Source organism: Semicossyphus pulcher, unplaced genomic scaffold (genome assembly GCF_022749685.1).
Source record: "Semicossyphus pulcher isolate SPU_LCO1_2020_fin unplaced genomic scaffold, fSemPul1.0.p SCAF_11, whole genome shotgun sequence".
NCBI lineage: Eukaryota > Metazoa > Chordata > Actinopteri > Labriformes > Labridae > Semicossyphus > Semicossyphus pulcher.
This window is the reverse complement of record NW_027211615.1, coordinates 7,952,160-7,974,363: the sequence shown is the minus strand read 5'-3', so window position 1 is coordinate 7,974,363 and position 22,204 is coordinate 7,952,160. Positions and strand designations below refer to the sequence as shown.

General features: G+C 42.7%; 1 protein-coding gene across 1 annotated transcript in view; it reads left to right on the top strand.

The window, feature by feature from the left end:
* The window catches only part of rngtt (RNA guanylyltransferase and 5'-phosphatase), a 107,014-nt gene that overhangs the window by 50,947 nt on the left and 33,863 nt on the right, over window positions 1–22,204 (top strand). The window contains exons 11-12 of the mRNA XM_069657665.1: window positions 353–517; window positions 21,744–21,812. Coding sequence (XP_069513766.1) covers window positions 353–517; window positions 21,744–21,812 — 234 coding nt within the window. The remainder of the gene's footprint in view (window positions 1–352; window positions 518–21,743; window positions 21,813–22,204) is intronic.

Genomic DNA, 22,204 nt, shown 5'->3' with positions numbered 1-22,204 from the left:
ACTCAGCATTTACTCTCCAGCGCTTGTTCTTTGGCTTATCATCATTTTCCAGAATTTTGGGTTTAAAAAAGAGGATTCCAAGAAAAAGGAACGAACAACAAGCTGCACATCAGAGTTAGAATACGTTAGTTTGTGTGGCAGTGGTATACAGCTCTGTTTGTCCACTTTAAGAAGATTTCCATCTTGTTGTGTCTTACCAAAGTGCTTTCTCTCTACCTGTTATATAACCAGTGTTCCTACGGAAGCTCCTCACTATTGTTTAAATATTTATCCAAAAGGGATGTATTGTGTACGCTCTTGGTTTGTTGATGTATTTATATTGACAGCAATGATGTCTTTTTGTGTGTTTCAGGGACAGCCTGTTGGCCAGTGTGATTTCAATATACGCCTGTTATGCATAGAAAAGGAGATCATTTCTCCTCGGATGGAAAAGATGAAGACCGGACAGATCGACAAAACCAAGGAGCCATTCAGTGTCCGAAACAAACCCTTCTTTGACATCCACGCATCGCGCAAGGTAACGTGAACAGACGCACCATTTTCACTTTCCAACCCCTTTATCAACCCGTTTATTTCAGCTATTACCCAGACAAACCCCTCTCCTGCTTTTAGCTCAAACATATGCAAGTCAGGATGACCTAAAATTCTTACATATTGCCTACACTAATGAAACTTGCAAGTGGGTAATGTCCTAGTTACCTTCCTGGGAGTTGCTTTCCAGGGCAACAGCTCTTCATGGAGTCTTAAAGGCAAAACGGTCCCAGGTGAGGAGCAAGAAGAGTTGAAAGAAATCTATGCCCCACCGTCCATTTAAAAGCACAATCTCACCATGACAGAGAGGCAGGCTCCCTCTGGGTGGGAGGGAGCTCTGCGAGTGCCTGATAGCTGGGCCGGCACTCAGTGGGACTGATCAGTCTCAGTGTTTGGTTCTTCCATTTGCCACTGAGCTGGCAGTAAAGGCAGGGGATCATCACATGTTAAGCTCAGCCTGTAGCAGGGTCCTGGAAACTGGCTCCTGCCATTTGTTAAATTCATAATCAGAGGGGGAATTAAGAGGCCCATCTTGTTGTGGAGGAGTTATTTACTCTTGAAAAGATACTAAAGGGACAACTGAAGATTGTCAATCCATTTTCTATGTGTACTGTGAACTTAGGGTAAGATAAAGACCAACGTCCCACCAGATTCTGGACTATTGTGGGCTCTAATCCTTGTATAACTGGAGTGAGAGCTTTGGCCAAAAGAAGCTCAATCTTGGTGGACTTGGTCTCTAACCTGAACTTACCCAGAAAACCAGGAAAATCTTTAGGAACTTAGGAACTTTACCTGTGTTTTACTGGGGGGGAAAGTTAGTCCTGGGCTATGGTTCCTTGCAAACTAGTCGCTCCTTTGTGACCTCTGGTAGAAATCACTGTATAAAACGCATGTCTGTCTTTGTTGTTCAGCTGCATCTGTACCTAAGCTGGGTTTAAAAACATTGAAAACATTAGACAAGAAACTGTTTTTGAAAGGGAGCATTGAGCAGTGTTTGTAAGACACATAAAACCTCTGGTAACCCAGAAACCCAGAGTGTCATTGATTGGTCGAACACGTGCCTTGAGCCTTATTCATGAAGCTCTGCTGCTGCCGCCTCCATGGGTGTAAAGTTTCAAGCTTTGAGCGTGTCTGCGTAAACATAGGGTGAGGTATAAGCAGGTTTATGCGAAATGATGGCAGTGGAGAATTAGAGCATCACATTTCACTGCTCACATGATGTCATACGTTTTGTTGGATGTTTGCAGCCTGGCATTGCTTTAATGTTCTCCTTTAATCCAAGTAAAAGTGATGTTAATTCAGTCACTTTCTCTTAAAAACTTGGCTTCAGATTATCTTATTTAGCATTTTTCTTTGTAGTTGTCACATGATATAAATATATTATCACACCTCAGGTTAGAGGATTTTGCAGCTCACAGGCTGAGGACAGCAAAGCTTTTATCCTCTGTGCAGCTTTTAAGCCGTCCTCAAAGGCCTGCACTTGTGCCCTGATATCAGGTCTGTGTGAGGTCAGAGCACGATTAATTTGATGTTTGGCTCGGGCCGAGATCAGTCGGAAATCTCGGCGCTGCTGCTCACAGATGATCAAAGTAGACGAGAGGGGAAGTTTGAGACGTTTCTTCTTGTGTTGCGGTCACATGTCTTCCTCTGCCTACGCTCATATCTTGGTATTTCTGTCCTGTTTAAAATTCAAAGTATGAGGGTTACCTCTGCTCTAACCCTGCGCTGTCTGCTCCTCTAAGACTCTTTATGACGGAGCCTTTGTTGATGAAGATACTCTACAAGTGAAGTCACTGCTACTGCGTCTGCTTTCTGACTGCTCTATTGTGTAGTGCAGCAGCCATCTGCTCCCCGTACAGTCATATCTCTGTTGTACGGGACATTAGAAGAGGGAAACTAGAATCGGGCTCATTAATTCATAGCTGCACAACTCTCCTCTTCATGGCATATCGAACCCAAAATTCCTGTCCGGGGTATTTCAGTTACAGGCTGCGGTTGTATGATGGCTTTTGTCTGGTGCTGCTGAGCTGCTGTTTTTCATCTCAGACACTTTCACATTCATGCCGCCATTTCCCACCACTTGGGCCCATTTATTCTGTTTGCTTCCTCCACTTGTCCAATTATCTAACAAAGACCCCTTATGCATTACAGTTTGTGCATCAGGACGACCAGATAATGTATTTGGGGAATTCCCCTCTTGTGAATAGATTGGTCTGACAAAGTATATTTTGAGTAGAAAGTAATGTGGATGAGTGGCCCATCATGACGCAGATGGTGTTCTGCAGTTAATTGCATGTTGCAATAGTTTGGGGCGAGCTGATGCTGCAGATTAAATGTGCGCTCTATTATATGATCAGACTGACAGTACAGAGAATTACTCTTTTCTGGTAACTGATGCTGAATTGACCAAAGAGTTCTTCCTAGAAATTAGAAATCAAGTGAAGGCTGTGATTTCAGGTCGTTTTCTTGCTCGTTGAAGGCAACAGAATTTGCAATTTCCGCAGAAAATCCGTTTATGAAGTAGAAAATCACATTCCTCCTGGGATTGTGGAAATTAATGTTCCCGTGGGGGGCACCGAGAGCTGATGAGGACATTTGCAATTTCCACAGAAAGTGGGCTTAACAAGTAAAAAACTCATCCAACTCTCACTTCTTTTCCAAAATGTTCAGGTATTTTGTCCAGGAAATCAAATCACGGTTATTTCTAACTTTTCTAAGGATTTCTTCTCTCACTGGTATTGAGAATATATTCCCAAAGTTATAACTCCTTCTTGATGGCAGTCTATGACACCAAAATGCATTTGCATGTAGAACTGCAGTGATTAGTTGATGGCTTAGTTGATTGATGACAGCTTTGATAATCCATCTACAGTTGTTATATAGAAAAGATGCCAAAGTTGAGGTGTCATGGCTTCTCCAAGAGGAATTATTCTTAGTTTCCTTAGTCTGCAAAGCTGGTTAACTTAATGTCATTGGTTTTTAGACTGTTGGCCATTCAAGACAAATCATTCAAAATTTGGCTCTGCTCTCTGCACAGCTTCTGGCCCCGCCCCCTCTTTCTGTCTGTCTCTCTGTCTGCTGTGTTGACTGTCTTCATCAGCAGTCTGTTTAATTAACTCACAAAAGTTGAATATTTTCTCTCACAATTCAGTTCTCACAGCACGTGAGCCGCGTGAGCACGAGAGACGTTATTATAGACGTAGCGATCAAAACGATCGATCGTTACTGAATGACATCTGCACCTTTTTATAAGCTTTATAAACAGCGACAATCAATGCATTTACAATAGGGACATACGGAGATACACGGAAGGAATGTTTACATTGCGTAACAGAACTGCATATGATTGTGTGTGGACAGAGAGAGCATTGCCCTTAGAACACTGTGTGAGGAGTAAACTGGTCCCACTGTTGTTTATTTGGTTGCCATGACTTCACGTGTGATTGACGTCCTGTGACTCCTGTCACTGTTTCAGTGCTCTTACTCAACGAGGAGAGCGGGCGAACGAGCGTTCATTTGGAGCGGACACCTCTGCAGAGTCGTTTAATTGCAACTTCGGGACACGTTATAGAAATCTGAAGCAGCGGCGGAGCACTGATACAGTCTATAAAAAAAACAGTATGAAACCTGGCGTTCACAGCAGCCTGCAGACTGAGCTGAGAAGCCTGGGGATTACTCTAACATACTTTCACCTACAGATTTGAACACCCACGTTTAGTCTGGACATCTAACATTGTAACATTATTTATGTCTTAAAACGTGAAACAGCATAACACCCCCTCTTTAAAGACAGTAATGTCTAGATTCCATGTTTTTTTCTAAATACATCCCATAATTTTTGTCCACATTTATCCAACTAAATTAATCGTTTTCGAAGCAGGAAACATTTTAAATTGGAGGTTTTTTTTCTTAAAAATGAGACGTCGGGGAAGTTTGCCCTGTTTGAATAACATTTGCAGTTCTCATAATAATTAAATGTGACTCATGGAGCATCCAGACTTAATAAAGTACTTGGTGAATTAAAACAGTCGTAATTTATGTGTGCCCTTTGCAAACGGTCTTACAGCTCTCTAATTTATCATATCTACCAAGAAATAAGGCCTAACCTGAATCTCATCCCCTTATGTCGGTGTTATCTCCAGTTGACCTCAGGCCATCACCAGCCTCCTCGTCCCGTGAGACATGATAGTGTTAAACTGGGGAGAGAAAGACTTCAGGTGCAGGAATGAGTCTCTTACCTGAGACAAGATCTCATCTTCAAAGACCTTTTTTTTTCTCCCTGAGATTGAGTTTGAAGAAGAACCTGAAGAGTTGTTATCTGGATACTTTCTGAAGATTGCATTTCTCCAATCTAATCACAGCAGGTAAGATAAAGGCTAAGTGTATGTTCTGAATACAAAATAGCCAAAAGAACAGACCTCCTTGAGAATGAAAGTAGTGAAGTGAAATAGTTTTAGATCTCAGCCCCTGATGTGCATTCAGACGCCTGTTTTGTTTGATGGGCTGTTTGTGTTGTACTCGGAGCTGCTGCCTTTTCTGAGTCTATTACCGCTAAAGTGCTGAATTGTATTTTGACTGCGTCCCGCAGGCATGGTACAGCAAGAAATGAACATGAAATGAAATGTTTGTGTCTGGTTCTCTTGTTTATATTGTTTCATATTGGGGTAACATCATCAATGCAAATAATAATAACTCCTGTTAGAAGAAGCAGGCTGGAGTTACTATATGGAAGCTAAGCGAAGCACCGCTGCAAACGGGGTCACGACTACCACATACTTTAGCCACTTTAAAAAGTCCTACACAGGGCTGTGCCATATCGTTCAGATCATACCGGTATAATCTTTTAACGTGATAAGAAAATGTCATATCGCAATGTCAAAGATGTAAATTTGCAAGACAGTTGTTACAGCGTATTTCTTTTCCTGTTCATTTTAGAAGCACTCCTCTCCGCTTTAAATCAATACGAGCATGAGCGATGCCTGCCCGTCTGTGTAAACAGCTGAGAGCAGAGAGCGCATTTCATAGAGAGCAGACTTCAGTGTTTGATAGACATTAGCAAAAGAATTAAAGACAAGAAGAACAATTGCATTTTAATGCACAGAGAGCGGCCATCGTCGTTACGTGCTGCTGCGGAAAACACCGGAAAACAGTACGTTCTCAGAGCAGACCATCATCATGGCTGCGTCTGTGCCAAGATAATACAGATACAATTCACTGTCATACTTTTTGAACAGGTTATATAAACTGGCCAATAATATCATTATTAGACGAGCTGCTGACACCTTGTCTTTTCTCTTTATAAAGACCGGATACTACAGGTAAGAGTGCTCGATGTTGGGTGGAAAAAAAGTGACTTGACTTGGGACTTGACTTGCCTTAACTAAGGACTTAACTTGACTTGACTTGATAGCCCAAGAAATAAATGACTCGAGACTTGCTTGGGACTTGAGCAAAGATGACTTGGTCACAACACTGGTGTTCCCTGAATGGGTCGAACTCAATTCCACGCAAAGCTTACAGTTAGTTTTAAGCTTATTGAGCTCCGTGTTCTACATCAAGATCCCAGGCTTTACAGTGATACTTAAAAAGTGTGCTGATTGTCGTCTGTGGCTGCCTTTTCAGCCCTTAGATCTACCCATGATTAGCAGTGCTGTGGCGGCAGAATTGCACAGACAAACCAATCGTGTTTATTGTTTTAAATGAAACCAATATGTCTCCTCTGCACAGCCGGATGTGCAGTCTAACTTAAGTGGATGCACTTGAAAAGGTTCTCACCAATAGAAAGGAGGTTTAATAGTCTGGCTGCAGAGACGAGGTGAAATCTCCGAGCCTCCTCTGCAGCTCCATCACCATTAATGGAAGGACTAAGTGTTGACCCCAGACTGTGTATTGAATAACTGCTGACAATCACATAACCGCGATGACGAGACTCTTCTTCCCTGACTCATCTTCCTCTGGACTCAGCCGTCATCAACAACTCTATAAATGTCCTCCACTCATGGCGTTCCTCTGGTTGTTAACCAGGGTGTAGTCTTGCTTCTCGTCTGTAGAGGCCAGGCTGGATGAAAAAAAAGTAACTGCTCCTTAACAGCATGTCTTATTAGCTGAGCGCTGTCAGTCTGCAGGTGCCATGTTGCTCGCTGACCTCACACTCCTGTCAGCTGTCGAGTCTCCAGCTGTTTGAAAAGCAAAACCCTCTGTCTCCATTCTCTGTCTTTGTCTGGCTTTGTGCTAAATCTGAGCTGCTTCTGTTGTTACCACGCCCGCTCTGTCTGCTCAAACACAGCTTAAGATGTAGTAGATGTTTAGAATTTCTGTTTCTGTCACTTCATAATATTATTATTAACCTTTTGCTCCATAATATCAGATGTGGTGGACTAAAATCTGCCTTATTGACCCGTAAACCTACAGTATTTAATTTCCTCTTATTACCAGCAGAAACGTGGGAATCCTTCGACGTTAGATATTTCACAGCTCCTGCAGCTCCTACTCACTTTATGAAATACTCTGCAATAAAACATTCATCAGCTGCCACCTCTGGCCTTGATAACACACCCATCCTCCGTGGTTGGGTTCAAGAAGAAGCTGCCCTGCATCGCCTGCATCCTCTCTCTCTCTCTCTGTTGCTGCACCCACTCACAGAGGGAGACATGTCCACTGTTGTGTAAGGCCTTATGCTGCTTGGATGAACACACGATCAGGACTCGATGACTAATGTTTGTTTACTTCTGGTGAATTTTTTTTTTTTTAGTTGTCTTCAAAGCCTCTGATACATTATGCAACATCTGATGATGCACGACCGTACAGTAAAGGTCGCGTTCACCGGAGGGAGAGCAGGTGAATATGTTTCAGTGTGTTTCCGCAGAGGCTCCTTTATTTGTTCTGCTCGCCTGCTCTGCTTTTGCCATCGGCTCATATTGGATGTACTAGAGGAAAGGAACAAACATGCTCAGGGTCGGGTCAACAGGAGTCTTCAGATGTTCTCTGGACTTCTGTGTTTATTCACCACCTACTCTGCCTTTAGTCGGCTGTGACCCATGAGGATATTAGACATCCTTTCCCTTAATCACTCTCAACAAGAAGTCTGAGATAACAAGCTGCTGCTGTAACAAAAGCGGTACACATCAATTATTTCCAGAATGTTTCTTTTCTTTCTTGTTTTTGGGGGCTCTTTTTTCATTTTGGAAAATATATAAACCCCAACAAAACTTTACCTGCTCTGTGTGTTGTCCATTTTAACAAAAGAGGATATAACACAAGTCGTTGTCGAGATTTCAACTTCCCATTACGATACCGCCTGGTGATTCTGGCTCGTACATATAAGGCTGAATAACCGATCCAAGAGCAGCCATGTTTTATACAACTTTGGAGTGACAGTGCAGTGCGGCCGCTCGCACACATGGGGGAATGGGCTATGCAGTCACTGCAAATACTGTCAGCCAATCGTGGCTAAGGTCTGACCTTTGAATGGCAAAACGGCTTGTTCGTTTCAGGAGGAAGGAGAGGCTCCGAAAAACACATTAGAATAATAGAAAATTGATTGCATGACTAAAATATGTCCCCTTCATACCTAAAGTTTGCAGTAGGGCTGCTCGATATATCGTTTAACAATTGCGATTTTGATGTGCACATGTGCAATAGTCACAACGCAGGATGTGCGATAATGAAGCGAATTAAGTGAAACACGTCAAGCTGCTTCTTTATTGTTGCTCAGTGCAAAAAGAAAACTCGCCAGTTTCTCGCTTTCCATCACTAATCTATAACAAAAGTCTGTCTGATTTTACAGTAGTGCAGCCCTTCACCAGAGCACACAGAGAACGGGCTGCTGAGCTGCAGAGACTGAGTGTCACCTGCTTGTAAACTGTAAACAAGCACGCGTTGCTGCGGCCGTCACAGATCATGTCGGCAGGATGATCGAGGCCGGCCGGTGCTGGTTAACGCGTGTTTACATTTAGCGACTACACCTGCAGCACGCACAGTGTGATGTTGTGTGTTGACAGGAAGTAGGAGGCAGTGAGCTTTTGTTTTCATAAAGTTACTGTTACCGAGCTGATCACGCTGATTACACAAACATTTGATCACTGTCAGAAATGGTAGACGACGCAACGTACAAATAACACAACAGCAGCCCACGAGTCTGTTTGAGTTAATTATATAGAAACGTGTCGCTCCACCTGAACTCGCTCTACTTTTTCATGTGGCTGTCAGAGTCTCTGACCAAAGTGCGGTCAAAGTATTAAAGGGTTTCGTTTTGTGAGAAGGAAATAGACCCAAGTAATAGTCCCAAATAATAAACAGTATGATTGTTAATTGTTTGTAAAGACATAAAAACACTACGTTTATCTGGTATAATTCCTTGTGTTTGATTTAAAATCACAATAAACATCGCAGAACAAAACAATATTGCAATGTTAGTTTTTTCCAATATCGTGCAGTCCTGGTGTGTGTTTCCCATGGCAATAGTTTACACACTGAAGTTAACATTTCTAAGAGGCACGACATAAACTTCTGTGCTGCCCTTCGAGTCAGATCATTGAAAATCCTCTGTATATGTTTTTCACTCCTCCTCTCAGAGCTCCCGAGCTCTGCTCTGAACCGTTACGTCCTGGGAAGAAATGTAACATTTATGAGGACACATGGTGCTGTTAGGGTTCTTTTCCATTCAAAAAGTGGAACACAGCAGCTGAGCTGACGAGCCTCTCCCTTAGAAGAGGAAAAACAAGGATATTCTGTGATAAAAATTCTTTACTGCAGGCTTTGTTATGGACAGCTCCACACCACTGCTTCATTAAAGCAGCAGCCAATTCTTTCATATACCTTCAAACCAAATCGCCCATGTCTGTATTTTCCAGCCGACCCCACAACTGTCCAGCACGGTCTCCTCTGCTGCTGTGGCTCTGACACGTCACAGACCCAGCAGCATTGAAGGGCTGCCTCCTGGTTCTTGTTGCCTCTTCACACTGACTGTGTGTCTGAAGTCTGCATGAGTGCGTCTGAGTGTGTGGGCTGTGCTCGCCACTGCTGTGCGTTGTTGGTTTATCTTATCTCTCACAGAGACTGGTTGATGATGCGTCTTACTGGCGGTGGTATATCTTTAGCACAAACATTTACCTAGCCAAAATCCCATCTCTACCACATGCTAACATAATTATGGAGTATTTAAGTGTTCATTTCACCATTTAGTCATGGCAACATTTCTATGTTTGATGCACCTGTCTGCTTCTTTTTTTATACCCCATTTCATTTTCATGCTGTGCCCTGATATTTCTCATCATCTCTTCCTCACGGCATCCTTTACTGGTTTAATCCTCCCGATGTTAACGCCTCTGCTCATCTTCTTCCTGCCACCACAAATGAATGTGTAAAGTTTCATCTCACTTTTTATGAAACGACCGGTATCCGTCAAAAGATGAGACGCTGAACGACGTTTAACTTCCCCAGACTGCGTAATCTCGTTTGACTCCAGGCAGGCGGGAGGTTTAGCAGCCCCGCCCGCCAACTCTGATGTAGGCTTTTTTCGTTTCGTCGAGAGCCGCACACTGGCTTTAGAAGCACATCCACATTAGTCTTGAAAGAGGCCTCCAGCACCAGCCCTGTGGTCTGACTGGAATATCAATCCATCCTCTCTGCCTTTGATTCAGCCCCCGCTCCTACACCTCCTCAGAGCGATGAGGATGAGCAGACAGCACGGAGAGCGCAGAGGGGTACAGGGAGGGGAAAGAGCATAATGTGAGTCCAGGTGTGCCGAGGAAAAATAGTGCACAGGAATTACTTAATGAGGGCACGCTGCATTTTTGTTGACTCTTCCAACCTCCTGTGAATGCCTTCGTTTGAGGGTTTTACTCTGCATTTGCTGCATGCTAATTAGAAGATTTTCATTTAGATAAATATAAGTCCCTACCTATCACTGAACGAGGTAACACAATGGTGATTGAGCCTATGGCCCACTGATGAAAGCCTTCGCATTTGCAGTATTACAGACTGGGTGTCTGTGGCGACTTTCATGGAAAAGATCCCAAAGCAGCGCCCAGTTAGTGACGCGTTTTCCATCACCCAGCAGTGGTTGTTCTGCCAGAGAGGGTAGGCGGAGCTAAGCGGCTGCTTTTCCGGTCTCTGCGAGTAAACAGTAATCTACTATGGCTGAACAAACAAAGAAAAGATGGATGACTACAGATACAACTTCAACAATAAGTGAAAATCCAAAGAAAAAGAAACAAACTCGACGCTCAGATGAAGGCAAACAGTCTGAAAAGGAAAGCAACCGTCAGCGAGGAAAATCAAGTCAACCGTGGACGTCACACATGCAACACTGTCTGGATATCTGGGAAGTGTGCTCCCGCAATTACCGTTTATCGCCATAGGTGCCGCCAAAGAGAACGAAACTGAGATCCTCGAGATTACCACTTTAAAGGATTAAACGGCTCATTAAAATGAAAATTTGAAGATCATTTTGAGGCTAACTGTATTCACAACATGATGAATTCAATCAGTGGTTATGGAAGCAGGCAGGGGAAAACCCACATTTGATTGGGCTTTAGCAACCTGTTTCTCCTAAATGGAAACCTTTTGGGCCGTTACAGCACATTTAGTTTGCCGATAACTTACAGAAATGGTCTTGTTAATTCTACATTGTAAATAAAACAAAGAGAATATTAATTGAACCTTTAATCCCTCTTGGTTTGCTTTCACCTTGGATTTCGCCCCTGTGATGGCACTTTAAGTAGCAGTGAGTAGAAACCTGTTTTGTATTCCCCTTATTCCTGCTCATTCTGTATTCTAGTGAGGCGATTGTAGTCAGGCGTGTTATTCTAAACCACACCAGGAAATGGTCATTGAAAGTCAAGGTCAAAAGTATAATTTACCCCCCTGGGATGTTTTGTAGCAGCAAAACCACAACACAGGGAAGATATCTGTTAATCCCTGGAAACAGAAAATCCAGTTAAATTGGCTGAAAACTTAAAGAGTTTAGAAAACATGCTCCACAAAATCTCTCCAAGCAGCTGCCTGAAGGTCTTATTCCATTTTTAATGTTTGTACATTTCTCACTGTTTCACTCTGAATTAGTCTTTGCAGTTCAGCCCTGTTTTTCCACGGGTGTATTGATATATATAATTTACAGGACGCTATATAAAGACCTTGTGAGATTCAGTACTGGCTGACAGAACAGAATCCTCCTCTGAATGTATTTGATTGACTTGCTTTATTTTCTTGACTGACAGGTGGTGTCTCCTCATTTGTTTCTCTGGGATGCATTTACTGTCAGCTTTTATCTACTTGTGTATAAAGTCATCAGATCTGCAGAGCTGTTTCCTCGCTCAACATTTGATTTGACTAAAGCTGAAATAAATAGTTCCACGAGCTGATCAGAAAGAAATTAATAATCGCTGAAGAGCTTCTGTCTTTTATCGAGCCATCATGCCAAACATTGTCTGGTTCTGTCCTTTCAGATGTAAAAATCAGCACTTTTGCCCTTTTTTAAATTGCTACAAACGGATTATTTCATGGTTGTGGAGTGTTGGTCAGATAAAGCAAGACATTTGAAGAGGTCATGTTGCGCTCTGGGAAATTATAATGAACGTTTTTCACATGTTTTTTAGACATAAATACAGCTCCAGAGAAGAAACAAGAGACCACTCCAGATGTACCTTACATCAGCATCTCTTTCTGTCTCTTGTCATGTCATGGCCAGCCCATTCCTGATCTGAATCCCCACTGAAAACCTCCCGAATGTGATCAAGAGGAAGATGATCACAGCAATTGTGGGAGCACTCTTCCCAGATATCCAGACAGTGTTGCATGTCTGACGTCCACGGTTGGCTCTGGTTGTAACTCTTGATTTTCCTCACTGACGGTCGCTTTCCTTTTTAGACTGTTTCCTTCATCGGAGCGTCGAGTTTGTTTCTTTTTCTTTGGATTTTCACTTATTGTTGAAGTTGTATCTGTAGTCATCCATCTTTTCTTTGTTTGTTCAGCCATAGTAGATTATTGTTTACTCGCAACACTTGCAGAGAGCGGAAAAGCAGCCGCTTAGCTCCGCCTACCCTCTCTGGCAGACCAACCACTGCTGGCTGATGGAGATCTCACTTATTTACCAGAACTGTGTGATTGTTTTTGTTTTGTTTTCGTCATTGTTTTTTGAATGAAAGGTGCTTTTGCGCCTGACCTAAATTGCAGACAGCATTCAGCAACTACTGTCTGAATGCTGTCTTGAGTTATTTCACTATTCTATTACCCTCTAGTGTTCATTGATGTCAGATTAAATGACAGGAAGTATGGAAGGCAAGTGATTCTTCTTTCTGATTAATAGACATACTCCTTTCCTAGAAGATAGACTACAAAGGAGTGAAAGTAAATAACATGCTCAATGTCATTTCGATGGTATCCAGCCAGCAACAGGGCAGATATCATTCATCATTGTGTCGTTTGGAGCCAAACATGAAACACTGGAGAGGAAAATGGTCTGAATTCCATCACCCTGACAGTCGCTCTCTCCAGGGGAAAGACATCTCTGGCATGCGAGCAGTTGATTCGCCTCCCCGAGCGCTTCCGTTGTCCCGTCTCTGCCCTGCAGTCTGCAATGAAAGCTTGATCTCTTAATGGGGCTGTGCTGTTCACCTCCGCCCACACAACCTCCACTGTACCAGGCACAACTCTGCCTCTCCTCTCTAAAAGAGGTTTACCATGAAAGCAGGGTCTCTGCCCCCTCCCTGCATTATCGCTCCAAGGAACTTCCCTGCTGTAGGAGGATGTGTGAGTGGAAGTCTTCTCTCTGCTCGTCTCTCCATCCAAGGTTCAGTGTGCTCGGCGAAGGTGGTGGGTGGGTGTGCTAAGATGGCAAGAGAACTGAAATGGAACTCCCAGATCTTACCGCCTACATGCCGCTCCCTCATAAAGGCACCGTTTCTTTTTAGTCTGGCTATCTGCCTTCTCCATGTCAGCACGATTGTCAGGCTTCGCGTGATCTGCTGTGACTCATTCATCGTTCTGCAGAGCACTGATGTTGCTCTGCGTTCTGTGCAGATCCAGCAGAGAGCGAACGCTTTTCTGCTGCTTTAGATAAATGAATGCTGCGCTCCTGTAAGAGCTGATGACTGCATTTAGTTCCCCGAAATCTTTTGAGAAACGCTGATGTTTGGCATCAAAGTATGCTGTGGAAATGTGAAATCATCCAGCGGTGTATATAACTGACACCGGGTCTTTTTCCCTTTTAAAGTAAAGCTCTGCAGCTGAAGCGCTGCGGTCGGCAAGGCTTTTGCCAAATCCATTAAAGCTTTTATTTAAAAAGAGCCAAACTGAGACCAGAAAGAGTTCTGTTAAAGAAAAAAGTAAGAAAAAAACATCAAAACGTACAATATGTCATGTGGTTCATCACATATGTATACATATAGATGCCAGTTTGAAAATTGGGCTGCACAATGTTGGATTTTTGCAGATAGCCAATAAGCTAAAAGCTAATTTTGGCTGAAACCAAAATATTCACATAGTTTTTACACATAATGACAGAGACAATCAAGCCTCTCTTGTAGTGGAATGTAAGTATTTGTAAGCCTGCTCATATCTTGATGGCCCATGGGCAAATACAGACACAAACTTCAATGCTTTTAAAATGTATGCATTCACTAGGGGCGGCTGTGGCTCAGTGGTAGAATTGGTCGTCTTTCAATCTGAAGGTGGGGTTCGATCCATGACTGCAACAGTCATATGTCGAAGTCCAAATTCACTGAATCCCAGACTGCTCCTGAAGGCGTAGCCATCAGGTATGGATGTGTATAGATGCTGATTGTAGATAGGCACTTAGGCCTTTGCCATCAGTGTGTGAATGTGTGTGTAAAAGTGCTTTGAGTTGTTTAAAGACTAGAAAAGCGCTCTACAAGTACAGTCCATTTACCATTTACTAGGGTTTGGTCAACTGACAGTGCCATCATCACTGACCACGGAGCCCTCTACTGTCAGCATTAGCCCCTTTTTAAACTGCCAGTTCAAGGCGGGATTATTACGCCTCTGTTGCGTTACGTCTTCTATGCAGAACGCACGGAGGTGGAATGGTGGGGCGAAGTTGTTCCGCCTCTGAACCGGCATCGGAGGTAGTAACAGAGGCGAAACGGCGTCAGAGCAGGCAGGACGGAACAGTGCAGCGTGTGCGTGTATCTGAAGCACGCACTGTTTGTTTACACCTCGCACACGGGGACGGCTTTATGCCGGCGTTGCTTGGTCCAATGTAGAATGACAAAGGTGGCATGAGGACGGAGCTTCGTTACGGCGCTGAGGCAGAACTGCAGTGTAAAAAAGGCTATTGTGACTGCTGTTTGTTTATAAGAAAAACTCAATAAAGCAGCTTTAACTTTGCTAAAATCACGTGATGTCAACTTCTTATTACAAGCGATGCACTGGATGCCAATATGCTTAAACTATGGAAAGAGAGTTTAACTTTGTCTGAAAAACCGATGGAAGAAATGCTCAAAGTAAAACAGAAGCCAGCCAAGCGTGAGGTCAGAGCCTCGTCCCTTTTATAGATTTCACCTGATAATTCACAAACGTATCTGTTGACATTAATATCTTTTGATCTTTTTATCCTCAAAACATGATAAATGTCCCACTTTCTATCAAATATCATCTGACGTATTAAACAGCAGCATCGCTCGCTTCAAAGAGATTTTTTGGAGAAAGACTAAATGTCATCGTCAATGTTTGTCTGCTGAGACGCTGAGAAACATTCAGCCTAATGCTGAACAAAATGCACAGGCATCTTTCACAGGAGCGCCAGACGCCCTGCCGTGTATGAAACACCTCACCAGCTTGCATTGAGTACAAATGTAGTTATGTGGTATTACACGCTGTCTTGTGTTTGTGATTGAGGTTATAATGTGATTTGTCTCCAGGCAGCACCGGGACGCACGACGGAATATCTGTCGGCGTCTCTGCTATCTCCTTCACAACAGTCCACGCCTGGGGATGGAAATATCACTGCTGGACAATCAGTGTTGAGATGCGGGCTTTGTTAATTAAAATGTAATGGTTTCATTGTACTCTCTGCATCACCGAGACAGGAGACGACTTCAATATGTTGTAAAAGGCCACTCTAGGTACAATATATTTGTTCCACCTTTCTTTATGGCTAAAATGCATTACTTTTAGTTCCTCCTGATAGCTTCTGTATATGATACCTGATATCCACTGCAGGGCACTAATGCGTTCCCTTTCTATTTTATTGACCAAGGCCATTTCCTGTCTGCACAAACATATCTACCCTCTGCATGAACAAACAGAAAAGCAAAGATCTCTCGTCAAGTTTTCACACAGTCCTGTTAAAACGAGCCCTCTGACATACCAGCGCAGGATAATGATGAAGCTCCTGTGAGCGCCAGTGACTCATCCTCATTTCCTGCAAATTACTCCGCAGTGTGACAGAGATATCTGATTTGGTGTTTTTCATTTCAGCGTTTTGTCTATTTTCTATTTTTCTCTTCAACCCACATTGATTGATTTTTAGCAGTTGTAAACAGCATTACATACTATGAAACCGAAAAATGTGTTACACATTTTCCCGTTGCACAAAGTAATCAAGCCCATTTTTCATATAAAATAAATGTTGTTACAGTCTTAAAGATCTTAATTTAAATAAATGTCTGTTAAGTCTCTATCTATCGCTGAATGAGGTAACACAATGGTGATTGAGCCTATGGCCCACTGAAAGCCTTTGCATTGGCAGTATTACAGAGTGGCTGTCTGTGGCGACTTTCACAGAAACCAGCACAAGCGGCGCCCAGTTAGTGACGCGTTCTCCATCAGCCAGCAGTGGTTGGTCTGTCAGAGAGGGTAGGCGGAGCTAAGCGGCTGCTTTTCCGCTCTCTGCAAGTGTTGCGAGTAAACAGTAATCTACTATGGCTGAACAAACAAAGAAAAGATGGATGACTACAGATACAACTTCAACAAGAAGTGAAAATCCAAAGAAAAAGAAACAAACTCGACGCTCAGATGAAGCAAACAGTCTGAAAAGGAAAGCGACCGTCAGCCAGGAAAATCAAGAGTTACAACCGGAGCCAACCGTGGACGTCACACATGCAGCACTGTCTGGATATCTGGGAAGTGTGCTCCCGCAATTACAGTTTATCACCATAGGTGCCGCCAAAGAGAACGAAGCTGAGATCTTCGAGATTACCACTTTATACAGCAACTTGCAGGTTGGAGACTCCAGTGAATCTATGTGTAGGAAAATGATTAAGTAATTATGTCCAACCAAATATATTAATTAATACACTTCAGTGGCCTCTGGAGTAATTTTACTTGCAGTTGCCAATGGGCGAGTCAGCTTCTCTCAGTTGTATTTTGTATCGCCTTCTATAACGGTAAATCTGTACTACGTTTTACAGTGCCACAGCGGTGTGTGAGAGAGAGAGAGGCAGAAGCTGTGTCCCAATCCAGCAGCTGCATCCTTCGAAGGCCGTATTGGAAGGCAGACTGCGTCACAGCAATGCGTCGAAGGCGGTCCCATTTCAAAGGCTCTTTCAGATGCACCGACGAATGAGTCCTCCCTTTCCCGGACCGTGAAGGATCCATTGGATGCATCATTCGCTGCCGAACATATCCCAAGATTCATTGCACGCCAATTTAAACAAGATGGCGGACTCTTATACGGCTGAGGAATACATTTTCAATTGTATACGTTTTTGGTTTCAACTCAGTCAGAAAATGAAACAAATGATCTTTAAAATAATAGGTTAACTTACTCGATGTTAGTTATGCTAGCTAGTTAGCCAAGGCGACAGGGCGGGAACAGCTGGTAATGCAAACAGGAAATCCTCCGTAGACCAGACCGTCTAATTTCAGGTCGGCTTTAACGACCACACAGGCTATGAATGGAGCATCCTCCATGGACCGCCTCCTTCAAAGGATGCAGCCCCCGGATTGGGACACAGCTAGAGAGGGAGAGAGAACAATGACAGTTTCCTGATCATCACGATCCCGTCCCAAAGTCGCACATAACGCACCCAGGCACGAAAAGCTCGCTCCGTTCCTCTTCCTGTTAGGATGTGGGCTCGATGTCCCGTCCAGCTAGAATTTGTCGGACACCGTGAGTCCCTCTTGTTTTGTAATTTGACGCGATGTTGGAAAAAAAGCCGCTTAGAGCAGCTTTACTGAAAACGGCCACTTTTTCCTCTAAATTTGTACCTTTGTGTCTCTTGAATAATATGAAATCAAGGATTAACCTTTTTTTTTCACAGCCATTTTCAGACTAGACTGAGATTAATGTAGTCAAATATTTAACCTGCAAGTTGCTCTATGAAGATGAGCAGAATCCCTGTTTTTAAAAACCTGCACTAACAGTGTTTTATTTGAGCATTAGTCCACTTAACAATGGATGATCCACAGTGATTCTGCAGTTTCTCTCTGTCTGCACTTTAAAAAGCTTGCAGATTCGGCTCTGTGTAGTTATGTACAATCATAAATTAGATTTGGCATTTGGTATTAAATTACTGCCGAACATTTTCCGAGGCATATGATATGTTTTTAGATTGATTTTCTACCTTCCAAGCAGCAGCAGCAGGTTTGTCTTCATGCCAGAGCAGTTTGGAAATAAACTCGGCTCCATCCATCACAATGAACTCCACCTCACATTGAACTTTATACAAACTTTTATTTTTCTGAGAGGGACATGCTTGAATAACCGCGCATTTGCAGTTTCATCTCACATCTCGTGTTCACTTTAAAAGCATTGATTTGAAGGCCTTGCATTTCAGTTCCTTTTAAATATCACCGAAGATGGAGCACTCGGCTTACTCGGCTGTCATCCTCACATTGTCTCCTCCCTGTCTGAGCTGGCAGGAGTCTCAGAGGTCATATTTATACTTGACTGCACAGAATTCTTTACATGATACTGTTTTGCGTCTTTGCTTTTAGCCTTATGTGAGCTTTTGTCCTTCTAAGATTCTTACTTATTTAATGTCTTAGAGGTTTTGTTGAAGGTCTGCTAATGTTCACACAGTTGTAAGGCTGTCGGCTTCTCGCTTCCATTATAGAAAGTCAGTTCAAGGTAAAGGAGAGAGGAAGCCGACAAGAACATGTGACAAAGGTAGTGAGTTATGTACAAGGTAGAAAATATAAAGCACAAAACAAAAAAAACAACCCACGGCTCAAATGCAAATGGACAATTCTCTCCTTTGAGCAATGAAAGTTTGCAAGACATACTATCACTGGTAACAGTATTGGAGAGGCTTGATACAGCCTAAAATGTGGATCCAGTTTTAGCGAGTGTCTCAGCAGTAATCTGATACCATACATTATTAATTAGCCCCCAAAAACATCAAAAAGTTTCACAGGAAAAACGTTCTTCTCCACTGCTCTGAAACAGGAGCCTACACAGCACGTCGCACTGTGCTTCCACCATCTGTGTACTCTGGCTGCCATCGGCATCTACTTTTTAGAGTGGTAAAGAAAAACTGCAAAGCAAAAGCAAGCAACAACAGCGATGTGCTAGCAGAGTGTAGGAGCCACAATGTATTTTTTTCCTATGTTGATTATCATGTGTTTTGTTGCACTCCTGGTGTAATCACTTCCGGTGATTGGCACCTGGCTGCATTATTTGTACCTGTTCAGCTGTGTGGCAGGAGGCAGACAAAGAGGGGGAGTGGGTTTAGATATCTTCTGTTGACCATCAACGTCGTCACTGTCATAGTTAGCGTTGTTTTTAGGTTACGTTTAAGTTGCTTTTTGTTTCAGTACTTTTGATTTGAGTACAATTGACTTGTTTAATAAGTGGTTAAAACTTTGGACTTTGGATTGCTTAACGAGCTTCCTTAGCCTCTTAGCAGCACCTTACCATCATAGGCTCTGCAACACAGAGAATGTTACGTTTTTTGCAATTATGTCCTTCCTTTAACTAAATTATAAGCTGCCAAACTCTCAGAAACAAGGTTCAAAGGTGTATTAAAATGCAGTGGTTCTCAGCTGGTCTGGCCTCAGGACCCACCACCACCTCCTTAATAAGAAATCACGACCCAGATTTTGAACATTTTCAACCACTGAAATGTATTTATTGAAAAATGGTGCAGTTTAGACTTAGACTTAGACTTAGACTCAACTTTATTGATCCCTTTGGGATGACTCCCTCTGGGAAATTCAGTCTCCAGCAGCTTATACAGTACAATACAATAGGAAAGAATCAGCACACAGGGGGTAAAAAATAAAGATCAAAATATATATATCTATCGATATATATATACATATATATATAAAAAGTACAAAATTAGATAACAAAATATATAAAATATACACTCTTAGAAAATATACAAGTAAACAGTGGGTAATTGACCTGGTATTTAGTTCGATTAAACTAAATTAGGTTATTGCACTGTGGTATTAGGTTATTGCACTGAGGTGAGAGATTATTGCACATTGACAGATTTTTATTGCACATCACATGGATCTGAGACAGACGGAACGTCACAGTATGTCAACTTCACAAAGCACAACAGTATAATTGTCAAGCAAAATGACCAGCAGGTAGCTGTGCATAAGAAGAACGTATTCCCTCTACAGTTCATTCAGTTAACAGCCTGTTTTCAACAGAAATACACAAAAAGTGCAGCTACTGTCGGGCTCATCAAGTTTCAAGAATGTGAATGTAACTGTTGCTGGGATTATCCAATCAGTGGATACATGTGTGAGTAAGCTACACTACTACTGCACTGTACTGAAACCCATGTCTTTCAAAATAAAAGCGCAGCACAGACTTTTTGTGCCAAATTTTATTTTATTTTTTTTCAAACACACATTTGGTGCACAACCCACTTTTGGGTCCCGACCATCTAGTTGAGAACCACGGCTCAAAGGGGTACAAATGTGCGAAGGGTTTTACCTGAGACAGGTCACATGACAGTGGTAGCAATAATATCACATTTGTGCTGGGGTAGTGAAAACAGCTTTTAAAAATATGTTATCTCTCTCTTTTTATTTGTATTGGTATCAGACCGACTCGGCATTGGCTGAAACGGTAGATGTGGTATCAGAGTCTGTATCCAGAAGGAAAGAGCTGTATCAGAAAACAGGGCGTGGGAATAACTACATTTCAATTAAGTCAATTGAGACTGAAAGTGAAAGAACAAAGGCTGAAAAAGTCCCAGCTTACTGACTCCATGGCAACTTAAAACTTCCTGTTCCCCAAAAACCTCCAAAGTGCAGAAGCGATACTTCCAAAACTTTGGGCACGACTCTCCCCAAATAGATGTAGAAGCTAATAAGGTGTAGAGGGGTGTTTTAGGGAGTGCTAACCTTCACAATACTCAACTCAATCTCTTTTTAATGACCTCCTCAGGGGGTGATTTTCACTTTTTACTTCTGAAGTTTATTGAATGGGATTATTCAAATTTGACTTCAAAGAGACATCCAGTTTGTTCAGAGGTGACTAAATTGAAAAAGGTGCTGTTTCATAATGTTTCTTACTCAAAGATAGCTGATTGAAAAAGTTGATAGAAGTTAGCTACATATTGCTGCTTTCTTACAACATACACATCCTCTACTAAATAATTAACCTTTAGCTTCCACTGTGAGAAGGTGTGACCCCATTAGCGACGGGTTAAGATGGAGTTTAATTGAACGAGGAGGAGAAAAAAAACGCTTTTAAATTGGGGTATCTCTTCATCTGCTTCCAAATGCAGATCGTCCTCTCAGCCTTATTTAAGTGCCTCTAATTTTCCTGCTGCCGTTGCTGCGGCTGATGTGCTTGACGATGTGGAAAATGTGCTTTTTATTGTACAGCAGCTCTGCCACATCTCCTGGGCCCTCCACTCGTCTGATGTGGTGCCTCAGGTTCCTTTTCGCTCACCCACAGCTGTGCAGCTCGGTGTTAATGGAAGAGATGAAACCCACTCTTCCCAGGCATCAAAAACTTAATGATTTGTTGCTATTCTTGTCCTCAACCTGGGCTGTCGAGTTACAGATATTGATCTTCCAGTCATGCATTATCAATCAAAGACTTATTGCTTCGTTTCAGGGGTTGATGGATAAAACAGTGTTTGACTTTGCCCTGATGTCTCTGCAGGATTTGCACAGTATTAGCCTTTGGTTACTTTTTGGATAATATTGGCAGACTGTGTAGCTGCAGTTGATTTTATAAATCAATGTCGCTTCTGTTCCCAGCTGAAGCCTGAGCTCCCCACTTTGTCATTTATCAGATTTGCTTGACTGAAACTGTGTCCTCCTTTTCTATTTTACAGCTACTGGAAGGCAGCTTCACGTCGCAGGTCAGCCACGAGGTCGACGGGCTTATCTTCCAGCCGTGCGGGGTAAGCCTCCATCTATGTATGACAATGTGTCATGTATCAAAGCTGTAGCCCTGCTGCTACAGGTTGATGTCGGCTCGTTCTTCAAACAACCTTCCTTATAAAGATTAGACAGCTTGTCACTACAGCCCGCCGTTTGTCACTGCCCTCTGTTATTGTAAAGGAAACCACACTCCTGCATAGTTTCACGTAAACAAAGGCGCCGCACAGTAAAACAGACTCATGACAGTTTGTTGTTACGACGGAGACGGCCTTGGTTAGAATACTGATTCACTCTGTGTTAGAACAGCAGAAAATCACTTTTATCGGTGACAGTAATGTTATTCCAGCTGCCTCCTCCTGTGATGGACTCAAGGACCCACATTCAGTTACACATGAAATATATCGGACATAAC